General features: G+C 58.2%; 1 protein-coding gene across 9 annotated transcripts in view; it reads right to left on the reverse strand.

The window, feature by feature from the left end:
- BIN1 (bridging integrator 1) overlaps nt 1-17,298 on the reverse strand; it is a 59,400-nt gene that overhangs the window by 23,728 nt on the left and 18,374 nt on the right. For all 9 annotated transcript variants that reach the window (XM_030800900.1, XM_030800899.1, XM_030800895.1 and 6 more), the window contains exon 2: nt 4,807-4,887. In XM_030800900.1, the coding sequence (XP_030656760.1) occupies nt 4,807-4,887 (81 nt within the window). The remainder of the gene's footprint in view (nt 1-4,806; nt 4,888-17,298) is intronic.

The following is a 17,298-nucleotide window of genomic DNA, read 5'->3' on the forward strand; positions in this document are numbered from 1 at the left end:
GCCTCTCTGAACCTCAGTCTCCTCGTCTTTCAATGGAAGGTGAATGATCCCTGCCTGGCACTCCTCAGATCCAGTGAGCCGGGCCAGGCCCTGGAGCTTGAAGGTAGGCCTCAGGAGATGGGCTTCATGCTAAGGACAGGAACGCGAGGCAGAGAGGGGACTTGGGAGAGCGGCAGTGGCTGAGGCTGACTTTCGTAATGGAAGGGCACCCTCCTGGCCTCCCCTGCCTGCTGCCAGCCCAAGCCTCAGGGACACCCATGTTCCAGACGCCTCCTGCCCTGAAGGAGGGGCAGCTGGCCATGGTCCCAGGAGATCCAGCATGCCTGCAGAGCTCCAGACTGGCCGGCTTCATGCTTGCGCAAGAGCCGGAAGGTGGGCCCCATCCGTTCAGGTCCATCTCCAGGTGAAGGCCAGCAGGGACCCGGCCACCTCCACAGGCTCACCCCCAGTACCCTCAAACCCTCTTCTGTCTCCCCACTACAGGCCTCTCCCTGTCCTTAGCCGGGGCCGCTCTTCCTGCCCTGGTGCCCTAGGGGCCAGCACCTTCCAGGCAGTCTCCTCAACACCACTGCCCCACCTGACAGCAAAGAAGCAGACAGAGGGTCGGCAACCGGCCCAGTCACACAGAGACTGGGAGAGCCCATGAGCCCCTCCAAGCCTGGGCACGCAGCCCGCAGCGTGTTTTGTGGGTAATGGGTAGTGATGCGGCCCTGAGAACCCACAGATCTGCCTATTATGATGAATGCTTCCATGTGACAGTAGAGACATCACAGGGAGAGCTTCAGAGCAGCACATAAGATGTATAATTTAAAGAGAGGACGTGTGAAAAAAAAAATCTCTAAAATTCCTTTAATCCCCCATAGAGTAGGGTGTATAACACTGGCTAATCATCATCTTTATGAACATCCAAGTTCAAGGCCCGCCGATGTGAGACTGAGTGAAGAAACAGAAGACCGCTCCACGGACACTGAGACCTCCCTGGAATTCCATCAGGGGGTCGGAGGGAGACCCTGCGGGGCCGAGGAATGAGGAAGGGTCCACCTCACTCCTGACACAGCCACCCTAAGTCTTCACAATTAAAGGCTTTGTTGGTTGAGATGAGGATTAAAGTGTGTTCATGATGGGATTCTATTGTGTCCCCTGATGTCACAGAATCTTCCAGATCCAGCTTCTCTCCCTGCCAAGCCTCCACCATCCCAGCCACACCTCTCACGCCCTCCCCACCTCCACCCCGCAGCAGGGGTCCCCATGGGGTGGGTCGTTGTGCTCCCCCGGACTTCAGGCCGTACCAGGGCTCCTTGTGTTCCCCAAACAACGCTGGGCTGTGCGCTGGCACGTGGCACGCAGATGTGCAAGGGGCCGGCCAGAGCGCTGCCTCCCTGTGCCCACTGCAGCTGGTTTCCTAAGCTCCTCATCAGTCCCCAGGGTAGACAGAGCCCTCCCCCGACGGAGGCCCCAGCCAGCTACCCCCTGCAGGGCAGCGCCCAGGCCAGTACAGAGCAGTGTGTGTTTGCTTCCAAACCGGCTCCCTCAGCCCCTAAACAAGGATCTGAGAAGGAATTCTCTGGAGGTCCCAGAGTTGACAGAGCCCAGCTGGGGGAAGATAAGATTTGGGAGCCATTGCCCACCTCGGCCCGTGTCCCAGCTATAGGACTTGGGGGAGTCAGGAAGGATCTGGAGCAGCTCCAGTGTGGCTGGGCTCAGCCAGCATCCCCAAGCCCTCGCTGCGCCTCCCTGGATATCAGTCCCCACAGGTGGCCTGAGCACCCAAGTCCCTGTGCTCCCAGTGGGTCTAGGGGGCAGGGACTGCCCTCCTATGTGGACCCCCTCTGGCTCCAGCTCTGACTTTCACCCCTCGGCCATCATTCGGGGGGCAATCTTCACTCAATACTCAGGGACACCCATTTTGAGCAAAACCTTGGGTGGGCCCTGGGGACAAGAAGGAATCAGACTTGCCCCATCTCAGTGACAGGCAAACAGCAATGACAGCCCTGCAGCCTGGAGAGCTACAGACGGACCCTAGGAATAAGAGCTGGGATGCCCCGGAGACCCAGGATGGCTTCCAGAAGGGCCTGTGCCGGGTGTGCAGTACTCTGGGGGAGGCGTATGCAGGCCCCCATGCGCTCTCAGAGCAGGGGCAGAAGGCAGGGATGCTACTGTGACCAGCGCCAGGTGGGCCCAGGAGGGGCTGTGCATCTCGGTCCTTGTGAGAGCAGGTGACAGCAGGGTGATCTACACCCTCTCCTAGGGCCCCCCACCCCATAAGAAGGGGTGGGAGGTCCGCTTCTTTAAAGACTAAATCACCTGCCATCCTTGTCCCTTCTAGTGCTGGGCCCACTAGGCTTGGGGCTCACAGAATCAGGAGCAAGAAAAAGCTCCGCCTCCAGGCTTCCCATGCCCCATTCTCTCTCTCCTTTCCCAGGGCCCCCAAGCCCACTGCAGCCTCCTGAATTCACTCCCCCAACAACAGTGACCTTCACCCCATTCCTTCCTGGTCCCCACACCCACCCCCACACCCTGCCAATCCCCACACACCAATCAAATCTAGAACTGGCTGCCTTAGCCCCAGCCTTGAACAAGACCTTAAAACCCCCACCCCAACTACCAGCCCCGGCCCCTGAAAAGCCAGCCACCCCACCAAACCCGAGCCCGAGGGCAGACAGAGGCCCAGCTCAGGACTGCTCCACACCCACAGCCCAGCAGCCACCTGGCAGCCTGCAGCACTGGCTATCTTTAGCCCTGGACTCTCTGCCCAACCCCTCTGTCCAAGGAGCAGTGAGTGACTGCTTGCCCGGAGTCAGAGACCCAGAGAGGGATGACTCTGAGGGACAGTGGAGACAGCAACACTGTGGTTTCAGCCCTGGGGCCAGGCCACACAGAGCCTCTGCTCCCAGCTGTGCTTCCCTGACTCTGCCAAAGCTCAGCCTGTTTTTTGTTTGTTTGTTTGTTTGTTTGTTTGTTTGTTTGTTTGTTTTGAGACGGAGTCTTGCTCTGTAGCCCAGGCTGGAGTCCAGTGGCATGATCTCGGCCCACCGCAACCTCTGCCTCCCAGGTTCAAGAGATTCTTCTGCCCCAGCCTCCCAGGTAGCTAGGACTACAGGCACACACCACCACGCCTGGCTAATTTTTGTATTTTTAGTAGAGGTGGGGTTTCACCATATTGGTGAGACCACCAGGCTGGTCTCAAACTCCTGACCTCATGATCTGCCCGCCTCCCAAAATGCTGGGATTACAGGCGTGAGCCACAGTGCCCGGACAGCTCAGCCTGTTCTAAGGGGACCCCACCACCTCCACCCCTAACCTGTCTCCCCAGCCTAACCAGCTGCCGTCAGGACAAGGCATCAGCTCCAGAGAGGAAACTCGAGAGTGAGCCAAAGGCCACGGAGCCTGGATTTCAATCCCCAACACCCACACCAGCTACATAGCCTTGGAAGATGTGCTTAACTTCTCTGAGCCTCAAGTGCCTCATCTGCAAAATGAGGAGAATATCAGCCCCCATCTCAAGGATTGCATAGATGTCTGTCAAACACAGCAGCTCTGGCCCATGGCCACAGCAACTCCCTAAAGGGCCTTCAGAGCAACCCACAGCCTGATGAAGCCAGCTGAGTAGGGACATGCCCCGGGGCTTCCCAGACATGGAATCAGAACCTAAGACCAGGTTTCTTGTACAAGCCCCTATTTTGCAGGTGAGGAAACTGAGGCCCAAGGGACTCCGGGAAGGAATTGCCCAGAGCCACAGAGGCAGTAGATATCCCTGCCACAGGGTCTACCTGGGCCTTGAAACTCCTCCCATAACTGGCCTAAAGGACAAGCAGCCAAGGTGGCTCCCCAGTCCCTGTCCAGGGAAGCCTGTCAGGCTGAGCCCCTCTGGCAAGCCAAGGCCGACTTGGCCCTGGGGCCTCTCCCCCCTGCTCCCAGCCCTGTCTCAGAAAGCTCCCAGCCCTCCCAGCTGCTCCCCAGCCCTCTCCCAGAATGCTCCGAGCCCTCCCAGCTGCTCCCCAGCCCTCTCCCAGAATGCTCCCAGCTCTCCCAGCTGCTCCCCAGCCCTCTCCCAGAATGCTCCCAGCTCTCCCAGCTGCTCCCCAGCCCTCTCCCAGAATGCTCCCAGCTCTCCCAGCTGCTCCCCAGCCCTCTCCCAGAATGCTCCCCAGCCCTTCCAGCTGCTCCCCAGCCCTCCCAGCTGCCCCCCACCGCCCTCTCCCAGAATGCTCCCGGCCCTCTCCCAGCTGCTCCCAGGTCCTCCCAGCTGCTCTCCAGCCCTCCCAGCTGCTCCCCGGCCCTCTCAGCTGCCCTCAGCCCTCTCTCAGAATGCTCCCAGGCCGATTGCAGATGGCTGCGGACGCCTCCCAACAGCCCAGCCTTGAGCCTGCCACAGAGCCAGGCACACACCATGCTCAGCAGATGCCCAAATCAAATCCAGCCTGCTCTGCCCCCACGCTAACCGCTGCAGATACCACTCTCCTGGCAAGGAGCTTCTATAGCTCCCACTTGCCCCTGACATGCAAAGTTTCCCCAAGTCTGGCCACAGTCTATTGCCTGCTCCTATCCCACCCTCCCCCTCCCCCTCCCCCACCTACCCTTTCTATGTCTCCTACCAAGGACCTAAAGCATACATACCCCATCCCTCTTCTTTCCCAGCATGCATTGCCAGTGCTCCCTCCTCTAGGAAGTCTTACATGATCTTGTCAGCCCACACTGATTACCCTCCTCCAAGCTCTCGTACTCCACAAATTCAGCTCGTGCCATTTTTCACCTGGCAGCCGAATTTTCACAAACTCCCTAAGGCCAAGGGCCACCCACACTCACCAGCTGCTTGTTGAAATTCTGAACGCACTGCTCAAACTGCTCATCCTTGGTCTCATCTGCCTTCCCCAGCTTCTGGAGAACCTGCCGAAGCCAAGAGAGAAGGGGAGACTGTTACCTTGGAAAGGAGAGTGGCCAAACCAAGAGTGCTCAGTCACCAACAGCACAGACCAGGGGCTGGGAAGCCTCTAGCCAACATCACCCAGCCCAGGGTGCCCACCCAGGGCTGCAATCCCCCAGGGCACGGCTGGGTCCATCAGGTCTTCAGGCCTCCCCACCCTCTACCCAGGGCTCGACAATAGGCCAAAAATGGAGCTTAGGACAGGCTTGATGTAGTGACCACAGCCAGGAGGAGGGAGGTTTCAAAGATGGCAGGAAGGATCAGGCACCCTCCTTGCTGATCTCACACTGCACCCCTGGGTGCTCCGCCCCCGCCCTGGAAGCTGAAAAGTGAGCCAAGCAGGGGAGGGGCCAAGCAGGAGCAGCCTCACTTCTCTGCATGACTCTATTCCCTGGGCCCAAGGCCCATGAATGCCACAGGCAACAGCAGTGCAGGCCCTGAACCGACAGGAGCTGTCCTGGAACAAGGAGGGCAGCCAGGGGTGGCCAGGAGCTGCCGGGGGCCACGCAGAGTCTGCTTCCGATCTGACTGGGTTTTTAGATGTGACCTGCCCCCCCCCGCACACACGCACACCACACAAGGGCACACACATGAGCTCACAGCTCTGCTCCCAACCCCCCCTCAACCCCCCACGGTGAGTGGCAGCTGTCCTTCTCCTTCAGCTGTGTCGGGAAGGGGAGGGGGAGGTGAAGGTGAAGGATGGGTGGGCAAGGGCAGAGAAGGGGAGCCACACCAGGAGAGGGGAAAGCTTTAGGAAAGGAGGGCGCTGGCCAGGACCCTGAGAGCATATGCTGACCACCGCGCTATCCCAGACTTCCCTCTCTGGGCCCTGCTCCTCCAATCCCAGAGCTCCACATGATGGAGAGAGAGGTGGGAGGAGGGAGACAAAATACAGAGGCAAGGAGGGGTGGGGGGGCACGGTAGGAAAGAGCAGGAGAAGAAAAAGACAAAGAGTTGGGGCACAGAAAAGGGATGAGGAGTGCCAGATGGGTTTGCAGGAGAGCAGAGGGGAAGACCAGGGTGGCGGCGGGACACACCGTCTGCAGCCCAAGAGGCACCTCCATCAGGGCGGCAGAAAGGCCAACACTGATGTCTCAGCAGAGGCCTCTCCCAGGCAGTGGGCAAGACCTCACAAGAATGAGAAGGAAATGGGGGTAGGGGATGGGAGTGGAAAGCAAAGGGAGAAAAAGGTGGGCCCAGGAGCAGTGGGGAGCCCCAGGAGCAAGGGGCCAGCCCAGCATCTGCCGAGGCCAGCAGGTCTGAAGACACCCCTCCCTTCCAAGACCCGGAGCCAGCCCACGCTGCCGGGAACATCAGCTTTGGGGCCCAGGGCCCAGGCCAGGGTCCTGGACCAAGGGATGCCTGGTACCAGGACAGAGCCAGGACCCTTCCCACCCTGCCGGCCCTTGCAGGTCCTATGCTGCCCTGCTGCACTTCCCCCACCCGGCCCAGGAGCCTTGGCACGGCCAGCTGCTCTTGGCCATCTCTCACCAAGCACCTGCTCTGTGCCTGGCCTTGGGTACCTTGGCTGCTACAGCAGAGAGGAATCAGATGTGGGTCTCTGTCCTGACATGGGGGAACACTTAAGGCTGTGGGACCCTGGGGGTAGAGATCTCTTCTAGCCTGGGCAGTCAGTGAGACTTCCTGGAGTGGGTGGCAGCTCAGACAGAGGGGAGAGGTTGCAACAAAGGTAAGGAGACCGGAAAGATGGAGCATCTTCCTGGGGAGTTTTGAATTGCTCAAGGTGACTAGAGGTCACAGAGGATGGTGTGGGAAAGTGAGAGTGGCAGCAGGGGGCAGGTGGGCACCGGGAGGCAGCCACCGATGATGCTGTGCTACAGTGGTCAGGACACAGCCCCTTGGGCAACTGCAGCTGGATGCCAAGGGCTGACACTGGGATGAGAGAAAAACCAAAACAAAACCCCCACATGAGCAAGAAAATGTACACTGCACAACTCGCAGTCTCCCCACTGCTGCCCCTCCCTGGCAGCCACATCCAGAAGGGACCCCCCCAGAAAGTGGGCTGAGCTGGGGAGGTACCTCGCCCGGCTCAGCACAGAGCTTGGGTAGGCAACTCAGGCCCTCTGCTCAGGCACCCGCCCCACAGCCCCACCCCCTCCAAAGAGCGGAATAGACCATCAGACGGAAAAGAACTCCCAGAAGTCTACCAGAGTCACCAGAGAGAGCCAGAAGCTCTCAGAAACAGGGCAGGGACTGGCCAGCTCCCAAGGCAGGAGCACCAGGAAGGATGCCCCTTCCACGCCCTGCTCTCCCTCTCCGCAGGAAGACAGACACACTCAGCCAGCAAAAGGTCCCCAGTCTACCTCACCCACACTGGCCACCAGGGCTCCCGAGGTGTGCAGAGACAGACACACACTCGACCCAGTTCCCAAACACTGCTGTGTGCTCTGCACAGACAGCTGGAGAACTGGGGAGATCTTCCAGCCTTGAGAACGAGACACCAGCCCAGGTGAGACTCCACCCAGCAGTGAGAAGACCCTTGGGAAAAGGGACAGCTACTCTCTGAACCTCAGTCTACAAAATGAAGTGAACACTGGCACCCTCCTCAAGGATTACAAAGATCATGTCTATAACGTGCAGAGCAGTACCTGGCCCATGATATTCAAGAAATGGCAAATCCCTAAAAGGCCTTCAGAGCACCCTTCGCACAGCTGCGGGATGGGCCTGACTGACACCGCCAGCCCTCACACCAGGTCCAGGCTGATGGCATCGCAAGATGTGAGACAGAAGTCACAGATGCGCACACTCTACCTGCACATGGCAAACTCCTATGCATCCTTCAAAACCTCACTCAGGTGACATCACTGTGAACTGTCCCTGATCTCTCCTTCCCTCAAAACACTCTGTACCACTTAGAGCCTGGGACCGTTCCTCACTGCTATGTGATGTGACTGTGTGCCTCGCACCCTCACCCTGAAGGAACAGCTTGAGGTCAGGACACTGTTCCAGTCATCTGTGTCCCCGACACCCACACAGGGCTAAGCACAGGACAGACACACAAGACATTCTCAGCAGCTGCTGCTCATCTGAGCTGTGGGCTTTGAGGGCAGAGACATGACCCTAAACAAAACACCCCGCCTCTCAGTCTCAGGCTCCTCCCAGGCAAAATGGAAGGGTAATGTACAGAAAGCCCTCAGCCCTGAGGGGTGGAGGGTGTGACAGCGTGACAGCACGGAAGCCTGAGGCTGAGCCAGTCTCCCCAGTCTGCGGGACCTCAGGCTGCCGAAGCTCTCAGTGCTCCACCCCACCTTGGAAATGGGAGGAACAACAAGGCCACAGCATGGCCTAGGCCCAGGGAAGACCCATGGGCGAGGCTGGCCTTGGCCACATGTCATCCTCACTGCACCTACCCCCATTTCATCCATGAGGGAACGCAGGCAAGTGGCCTGGGGTCCCCATCCTCGAGGAGCTCCTGGTGTGGCTACCATAGGGAAAAACAATCTGGGCACCCCCTGCCCCAGAACAGGAGCTGGGACAAGGCCATGAGCCTTGGGACACAGATCTCCCACCTAATCCGTTCCACACTTGGTTAGTGGGGCCTCCCCTGTTCCGAGCTCACAGGCAGACCACTGAGGGACACAGGGGACTCCAGGTGTCCAGGAGGGGCTGGCCCAGCAGCGACTCAGGAAAGCTGGGCAGGACAGTTGTGCTGGGTTTTGAAGGATGAGCAGGAGTTGGGTGAGGAGGAGGGTCTGGCGGCACAGGCCAGGATTTGCACTCTGTCCAGGGTTACTGGGTGAGGGTGCCTTAGACAATCAGTTCCACTGACACTCATCACACACTGATCATGCACACTCACTCTGTGATAAACAAACGGGAGCCTTTGAAAACTTGGCGGAGGATAAGACACACAGAGGCCCAGGCAGCAGAGGCGGCCACAGAGCCAACAGTCCCAGGAGCTTGATCAGTGCCACACCCAATCACCTCCTATCAGAGCTTCCTCTCACCATGTTCTCAACCCAAGGCCAGATGTGAGTGGAGCTGAAGTGCCTTGGAGGGGACACCCCAGGGCAGGACAGGGAGGGGGGGCAGGTGGCAGGAATGACAAAGTGTGAACCCGTGGCCAGCTCCAGAACCTCCTCCTGCAAACATCCACAGGGTTCAGCCTCGCTGGGCCTCGGCTGTGGAAGGAAACCGGCCCAAGGCTCCTCCCTAGAAAGGCTGGGTGGTTCACTGAGTTGGCGCCGTGCCTCCAGCACCAGGGTCCACAGGGGCTCGGTGGGAGCATCCCGTGGGCGGGTGCCCCTCCCCAGCCCTCCGCCAAGATCTTTGTCATGGCCCAGTGAGAGGGCAGAAGGCCCTGGCATCAGCCGCTCCCTGTGGGTACAGGGAGTCCTGCCACCCTCCAACAGCCCCCGCATGGCAGGCAAGGCCCTGACCCACAGCGTGAGTCATGGGGCACAGTCAGTGCACGGCCACCGAACCCAGAGGGAGGAAGGGCGCCCAGGCCTGTCTTGTCTGAGCCAGGAGCAGCTCACCACGTACAGCACCCACCCACCATGCACGCACTTCAAGTCACCAGGGCCGCCTCCTCAGAAGGGAAGTGTCCTCATCTCCATGTGACAGATGGCAGGTGAGCACAAACAAACCAGGACACAGCCTGACACCGTCCAGTCAGGAGGGGCCGGAAGCTCTAGCCGCCACAGTGAGGAGGGCCGGGTCTTCGGGCTCACCCGGCTGGGCCCCAGCAGCCCCTCCTGGGGTCTCTGATCCCTCCCTCGGCCCCAGAGACCAGTGGGCTCCCTGCACTTGCGGGACACACACCCACAGTCTGAATGGCATGGCCCAGGGCAGGGATAAGCACTTCCCAAGGCCCAGGAGGCCCAGGACGAAAGCCCAAGGGAGGAGGGGTGACGGCCGCGTTCCCAGTCACTCTGGTCCTGGCCAGGGCCAGGCAGAAAGCTAGGGGCTCCTCCACCAGCCAGCGGCACCTCTCGTCCCCGCAGTGGCTGCAGAGTTCCCAACACCCCACCCCCCCACACACATGGAAGGGGGGCCTCATCCAGCCAATCTCCCTCCCAGGCACCCACCACCCAGCTGCTGAGACCCCAGAAAATGCATAAGGCCCTCACCTTCCGCATCATCTCCTCCCCACCTGCCTGCACAGGAAGGGCGGGCAGAGAAGTGAGCCCTGTCTTGCCCCTTCCTCCCTGCAGAGCCTGCGGTCGGGGGCCACAGAGACAGGATGCACACCCCCGTGCCCTGGCGTTCTCACACTGAGGCTCCCCAGGCAGGCAGACACACACAGAGGACAGGCAGGCAGGCAGGGGGAAGGCCACTGTCAGACACCCGGCCAGGCTTTCTCTGGGCCCAGTCCCAAGGGAGACACCCCAAGAGGCGAAAGGGAGGAGGGCTCCTAGAACAGGACAAAGGCGAGACTTCTCCCCACCCTCGCCCCCCACCTCTGGGTCCAGTCTCGCTCCCTGACTCCTGGGGGCTGTCTCTCTGTCAGTCTCTCCTTGCCCCTCCTCCTCTATCCTCTCCCACACACAGCTTGGGTCAGCCAAGCTGGGGAGCTGTGGCTGACGACACAGGGCTGGCCTCAGGGATCTTTCTGCCCTGGTGCTCCAGGGGCCCCTTCAGGGGAGACAGAGGGCAGGATGGCCAGCTGAAGGCCTCCCCGGTCACAAGCTCTGAGGCCTTGCAGGCACTGAGCTGGAGATGCCAGGGACATCGCAGGACAAGTCTGCACCGAGACCAGGGTTGGCGTGGGCAGGCCATGGTGGGCGCCCAGGCAGGGGAAGGGGTACAAGGCCCTCTGCCTCCCCTCTCCTGCCCCGAGATGCTGCCTGCTGTCTGACACATCAGGCCGGGGTGGCAGTGGTGAAAGGGGTACAAGGGAAGTCTTAAACCCCCAGGGGCAGAGGGAGCCAGTCTGAGGACAATCCTGCAGACCCCATAGTCACCTAGTTCCCCAGCACACAACCCCTCCTCCAAGCCCATCTCTCAAATGCGAGCTGCCCCTGCAACCACACACACAGGACCCCCTCTCCCAGCTGCTCCTCACACCTCCCCAGCCCCACTCCGACAGTGGAGCCACCTAAGCCGGCTCCACACCTCCAAGTGGAGGGTCTCGGTGGCCTCCAACAATCTAGATGCCATGCAGGAGGCCACAGCGCCCTGACGAGAGAGCAGAGGGAGGAAAAGAGGTTCTAAGCCCACCACTCACCTCCACATTTCATGTGCCCCTCTCACCTCCCTATTTTCAAAGTATAAACCTCAAAGAAAGTGGAGAGGATACTGCAGGGACTATCATCTACCTTTCACCCAGATTCACCAATCAACTGTTACCACTTGGCCACGTTCATTTTCTTTCTTCTTTTCTATTTTTTTTTTTTTTGCTTTTCTTTTTTCTTACTATGTTGTCCAAGCTAGAGTACATGGTGCAATCATGGCTCACAGCAGCCTAGACTTTCTGAGCTTAAACGATCCGCCCACCTCAGTGTCCCGAGTAGCTGGGACTACAGGCCACTGCACCTAGCTAGTATTTTTACTTTTTGTAGAGACAGAGCCTCACTATGTTGCCCAGGCTGGTCTCGAACTCCTAGCCTCAAGTGATCCTCCCACCTCAGCACCCCCAAAGTGCTGGGATTGCAGGTACGAGCCACTGTGCCCAGTCACTTTTCTCTACATATGAACAGTTCCTGCATTTGTATGTTTGCCCAGCCAACAGAAGGTAAGCAGCAGAAGGGTCACTGGGATGACCTTCGCTCCAGAATACTTCACCGCTAAATACTCCAACAAATTTCCTAAGAACAAGAACATGCTCCAAAATGCCCATGATACCATAAGCACCCCCAATACGCCCAATATGTATTTTAAAATACCATCTACCACACGGTCCACATTCAAATACCCTTGGGTGTCCCCCAAATGCCCTTTATGTCTGGGTCTAGGATCCAACTGTGGTTCACATATTGCTTCTGATTGTCGGGTCTCTTGTTCCTTTAGTCCAGAATATTCCCCGTATGCCTATTTATCAATGTTATCCATTTTTTTTCTTTCATGATACTGGTATCTTTTTAAGGGTGCAAACCAATCACTTGGAAAATGCCCCACACTCTGGATCCATCTGATTGTTTCCTTGTGAGGAAGTTCAAGTTAAAGGCTGATTTGGCGAGAGTCCTGCAGAGGGAGGCTGAGCCTTCCCACCGCACCACAGCTGTGTTAAGCTTGACCGCCGGGTCTGAGTCGTGTTTGCCAGATCTCTTGGAAAGAAAGGTCACTTTTCTCTTAGTCATCTGCAGGGCAATCACGGTCACTGTGGCAAGGCAAAAAGTTGTTGAACTTTTTGCACATTGCCTTTACTATCCATCATTCTTTGCTATTCAGTGTGAGGTCTGTGGGCAGCTGCATCACAGTCTTCCGAGAGCCCGGAGGAGAGAAAAAACTGCAGACCTGCTGAACCAGAGTGTTCCCTTTAACAAGTCCCCCTGGCGCACCGTATGCGCAGTGAAGTCTGAGAAGCACTGCAATATCATCTTGGCCGGAACCCACTGTTACCCAATCTTCTCTTCCACGTGACCCGGCATTCTCCTCCACGTGACCCGGCATTCTCCTCCACGTGACCCAGCATTCTCCTCCACGTGACCCGGCATTCTCCTCCACGTGACCCGGCATTCCACAAAGACGAGCTTCCCTGGTCTTGCCTTTGCAAGGAGGGCGGTGAGGATATCGTGAGTCCTTCGTTTTGCGTTCATGATTCATTTTGATGCTCAAACATCCCAAGTGCGACCAGTGGGAGGTTTCGGACACATCTTCATTCGTCTGCACGCGCTTCCTTACTTTCTGGCACTAGCAGATGCTCCAGGTTCAACCTGCACTGCCTCTGCCCCAGCGCTGGAATCAGCCATTTCTCCAAGGAACCCTGATTTCCTTTAGTGGAGAGGCATGCTCGTTGCTCTTAGGCATTTCAGCTTTCCTAGGCATTTCAGCTTTCCATCGTGCTCAGAGCCGCAGGTTATTACCCCTACTTTAGAGATAAGAAAGGAAAGGCTGCGGCACTGAAGGATTTGGCTCTGCAGCTAAGAGGCAGCAGAGCTCAGATTCTGTGGCTTTGTGGTGGCGGTGAACAAGCATCATCACTCAGGTCTGTCTGCTTCAAGAAGTGAGAAAGGAGACAGACCCATGGCCTAGCAGCTGCCCTCTGAGTCCATCGCAGTGTTCCTTCAGAGGCCACACTGACTGTGGGCTGTGGCACCTGCCCCAGGCTGGTGACTCCACCAGGGGCAGCTTCCTGGTCTCATCCAGCCCACGGAAACTCTCTCCCTCCTCAGAACCCAGTGAAGTCACATGTACAGAGGTGTCTTCAGAGCAGCAGTGCTTAACCCAGAAGCTAGCACTCTCCTGGTGACGAATGAGGCCTTGTTCTCCCTCCACCCCCCTGCCCCGCCCCACCCCAGAGCTGCTGCTGCACCCTCAGGTCGGGAGGGGAGGGCATCCAGACCTGCAGCCAAGGACATAGGGGCTAGAATGAGGGTCCCAGACTCCCTGGGAAAGCTACGGGCAGCTGGGCCCCTTGCAGCCGCCCCAACTGTGGCTGCAAAGGGGAGAAGTGGCCCAGGTTCCTGCTGGAGAGCAGAGCCCAGGGGCACTGGGAAGTGAGTCCCAGGAAGCAAGCCCAGGACACACAGCACACTTCTTAGCGCCTAGCCACCCTTCAGGCTATGCCTTCCAACTTCTCAAAGGCACAATGACTTTAAAGATAAGTGCATTCCATCCAGAGGCAAGAATGCTCCCCAGCCCTCAGGGCCCCACACAGCAGCACAAGCTCGGCCATGTACACACAGCAAGCACCCCCAGTGTGAGATGATGCCCACACACGCTCACACACACCCTCCCTGGCAGAGCCACCTGTTCATGGCCCTCCAGTCGCTCCTGGGCACAGTAGGAAGGCGGAGGAACCCTGAAGAAGCCACAGAGACAAGTAAGAGGCAGAGGGAGGCCTGGGGAGAGCCCATAATGAGGAAGGAGCCCAAAAGAAAACCAGAGATGGAGAAACCAAAAGTGAGCCCAGGGCAGCAAGATGCACCCTCACCAAGAAGGGCCCAGCACCTCTGGGGGAATGGGGTCCTCCCCCTCAGCTCACACACTCAGGGCTGCTCCGAAAGGGGGACCTGAGCCAGGCCTCAGCCTCCTTCCCTGGCTCCTCTGTGCCCCCATACCTGGGGCCCCCATGTCCCCTGGACTGGATATGAGGTGGTGGCAGGAGGGGCTGGCTCTGGGGACAGGCATCTGTCAACCTGCCCTCCCTCGAGGGAGATGCTGGCAGCTCAGCTCTCACTTCAGAGGGCACCCCCTCCCCATCAAATTCCTTCCCCACGGAGCCCAGTTGAGGCCCCCACATGTGCCCCTCCAGGTAAGCTCCACAAAGCTCACAGCACAAAGCATGACCACCAGGGAATCTCTCCTCCAAGGACTTACCTTGGGGGGCCCACCACCCTTGAACCCCCTCTCGTTGGGCTCATATCCCTAGGCCACCCTGAGATGATGACTGTTGGTCCTATTTTACAGATGAAGAAACCGAGGGTCAGGGCGGTCACTGGGCTAATGAGCAGTAGAGCCAGGATGCCACGCCTGATCAGTTCCAAAGCCCAGACTCAACTTTGGACTCCAAAACTGGGGCACACAGACACTGGGGGGAGCGGGCGGTGTGTCTGGAGCTTGCTGAAGAAGATTCACACTCCATCTTGCTTTGATCCAAAGATCGAACTGGTAAAGAAAACACTTTTGTGACATAACCAACATAGACAGCTTGTGGATTAGAACGCAAAGCTGACAAAGATTTTCTCTATGAAATATAAAACCGGGAAGACATTCCTCCCAGGAAGGCCTGGCCTCGCCCCCACATGGTGATCCATCTTTTTTTCTTTTTTTTTTTTAAGATGGACTCTCGCTCTGTTGCCCAGGCTGGAGTGCAGTGGTACAATCTCGGCTCACCGCAACCTCTGCCTCCCGGGTTCAAGCGATTCCCCTGCCTCAGCCTCCAGAGTAGCTGGGACTACAGGCGCACGTCACCACGCCTGGCTAATTTTTGTATTTTTAGTAGAGATGGGGTTTCACCATGCTGGCCAGGCTGGTTTCGAACTCCTGACCTCGTGATCCGCCCGACTCGACCTCCCAAAGTGCTGGGATTACAGGCATGAGCCACTGCGCCCAGACAGTGATCTGTCTTTTTAACAAGTCCGTGACCCCCAGGAAGCGCCTGGCCTCGCCCCCACATGGTGATCCGCCTTTTTAACAAGCCCCCATGCTCCGTCCCCTGACACCAGTCCACAAAGACTCATCACACTTTCCCATGGTCCCCTGCTCAGAACGGCTGACTGAGGAAGCTGCCTGGCCTCTCTTGGGAGGCTGTCACTCTAAAATGATGATCTCCCTCTTTTTGGTGATTTTCCCTTTCCTTTGTGAAATACTGGTGAGAGCAAAAAGTGGTGTTGGGTTTTCTCTTTTACATGCTTAACTGACAATAAAAACTTGACCAACTACGTCAGCCCCACAACAATGCCTTGCCGGTCAAAAACGAAAACACAGAGAGCCCTCCCAGCCCGGCTGGCCCCTGGAGGTCCTTTCTGCATCAGAGCTGGCAGCCCAGCCCCGCCCCTGAGAAAGAAGGGGGAGGGGAAGGGAAGTTGGCAGGGTCTCCTCCTCCACACTCATCTCTGCAGCTGGAAGGGAAGGCTCCCGCCCCGGAGAATGAGTGTCCAGTTGACTCCAGGCCAGGAAAGCCCCCTCCCCGTCCTCTCTCTCATCCCTCCCAGGGTGCCTGAAATTCCAGCCGGTTCTGTAGATAAGCCTATGGCCTGCAGCCAGGGTGGTGCCACGTGGACCCCAGAGGAAGCCACGGTGGGCTGCGGTGGCCTGGGGAGCCCATAGCAGAGCACACAGCATGAGTGGAGGCAGCAGGGGCCAGAGTCAGGCTGGGAGCGGGCTGGGGTGAGCACTCTCAGAGTGGCCGATGGGGCTGGACCAGCCCAGGGCAGTGCAAGACAGACGGCAGAGCAGGAGCCGCTCATCCAAAGGCCACGTGTGCTCAAAATCCTAGCAGGGGAGGGAGGCGTTTCACAGTGAGGAAACTGAGACTCCCATGTCAGTAAGCAATGAGCTAGAATCCACACAAGGCCCACCGCTCCCAAGCCCATGGATTTTATCAGCCACCCCACCACCTTCCACCCAGGAGGGCTGGAGGACCCCCTGGATCATGACTGGCTCCCCTCCCCTCGGGACTATACACCAAGCTGAGTCCATTCTTAGCAATCAGCAGAACCAGGTGTCCACCAGCAAATAGAGGAGTTTCTAGAAGGGCTAGGCCCACCCAGACCACTATCGAGCGCCCAGCCAGCTGCCCAGGCCTCCCCCTCCAGCTTCTTCCCCACCCAGCCAGCACTTAGTGGAAGAAAGGAACCTTCCACCAGCCCCTCCACTGTGAAGAGTCCCCACCCCGGCTCTGGGACGTGGCCTTTTGGCTGTAGGGGCTAGTGGCTGTGGTGGTCACATTGTGGGTGAGCTGGCCAGACGCAGGAGGAATCTTCTCATAACTCAGTTCCTTGAGAGGGGTGCCAAGAGCAGGACAGGTGCAGAATCAGAGCCTCCCCTGCCAACTCCCACCCAAAGACGAAGGCAGCTTCCTCTTCTGCTCTCTCATCTCACAACAGGCATTTGGAGGCTCAGCAACATGCCCTAGTGGCAGTGTGCCTGGCCCTGCTCTGTGGGAAGCCAAGCAAGTTCTCTGCCCTGGAGGAGCCAACGCTCTAGGAGGGAGGCAATGTTGAAAGGTGCTGTGAGCCTCCGAACAAAAATGCAGCAGGGGGGCGGGTGCGGTGGCTCACGCCTGTAATCCCAGCACTTTGGGAGGCCAGGGGGGGCAGATCGCCTAAGGTCAGGAGTTCCAGACCAGCCTGGGCACCATAGTGAGATCCCACCCCTACCAAAAATAGTTTTTTAATTAGCTGAGTGTGATGGTGTGCACCTATAGTCCTAGCTGCTGGGGAGGCTAGGGCAGGAGGATGGCCTGAGTTCAGGAGTTCAAAAAATGCAGTCATCCATGACCACACCACTGCACTCCACGCAGGGTGACAGAGCAAGACTGTATCTCTTAAAAAAAAAAAAGAGAGACACTGAAGGGCAGGTGAGGAAACTGAGGCACGGCCTTAACAACTCCCCAGGGTCACGCAGCCAGGCCCAGGATCCCAACCTCAGGCCTGGGTCCAGCGGTGAGGAGCTTTAACCACTGCACATGCGGCCTCGGCCCCCAGGACCAGAGGCCCCTGGAGGACTCTGGCCCTTAAAACCCAGCGTAGAACGTGGAACCCTGGAAAGCTCTGAGCCGAGCCTTGATTTTGCAGCCTGTAAAG

Source organism: Nomascus leucogenys, chromosome 20, assembly GCF_006542625.1.
Source record: "Nomascus leucogenys isolate Asia chromosome 20, Asia_NLE_v1, whole genome shotgun sequence".
NCBI lineage: Eukaryota > Metazoa > Chordata > Mammalia > Primates > Hylobatidae > Nomascus > Nomascus leucogenys.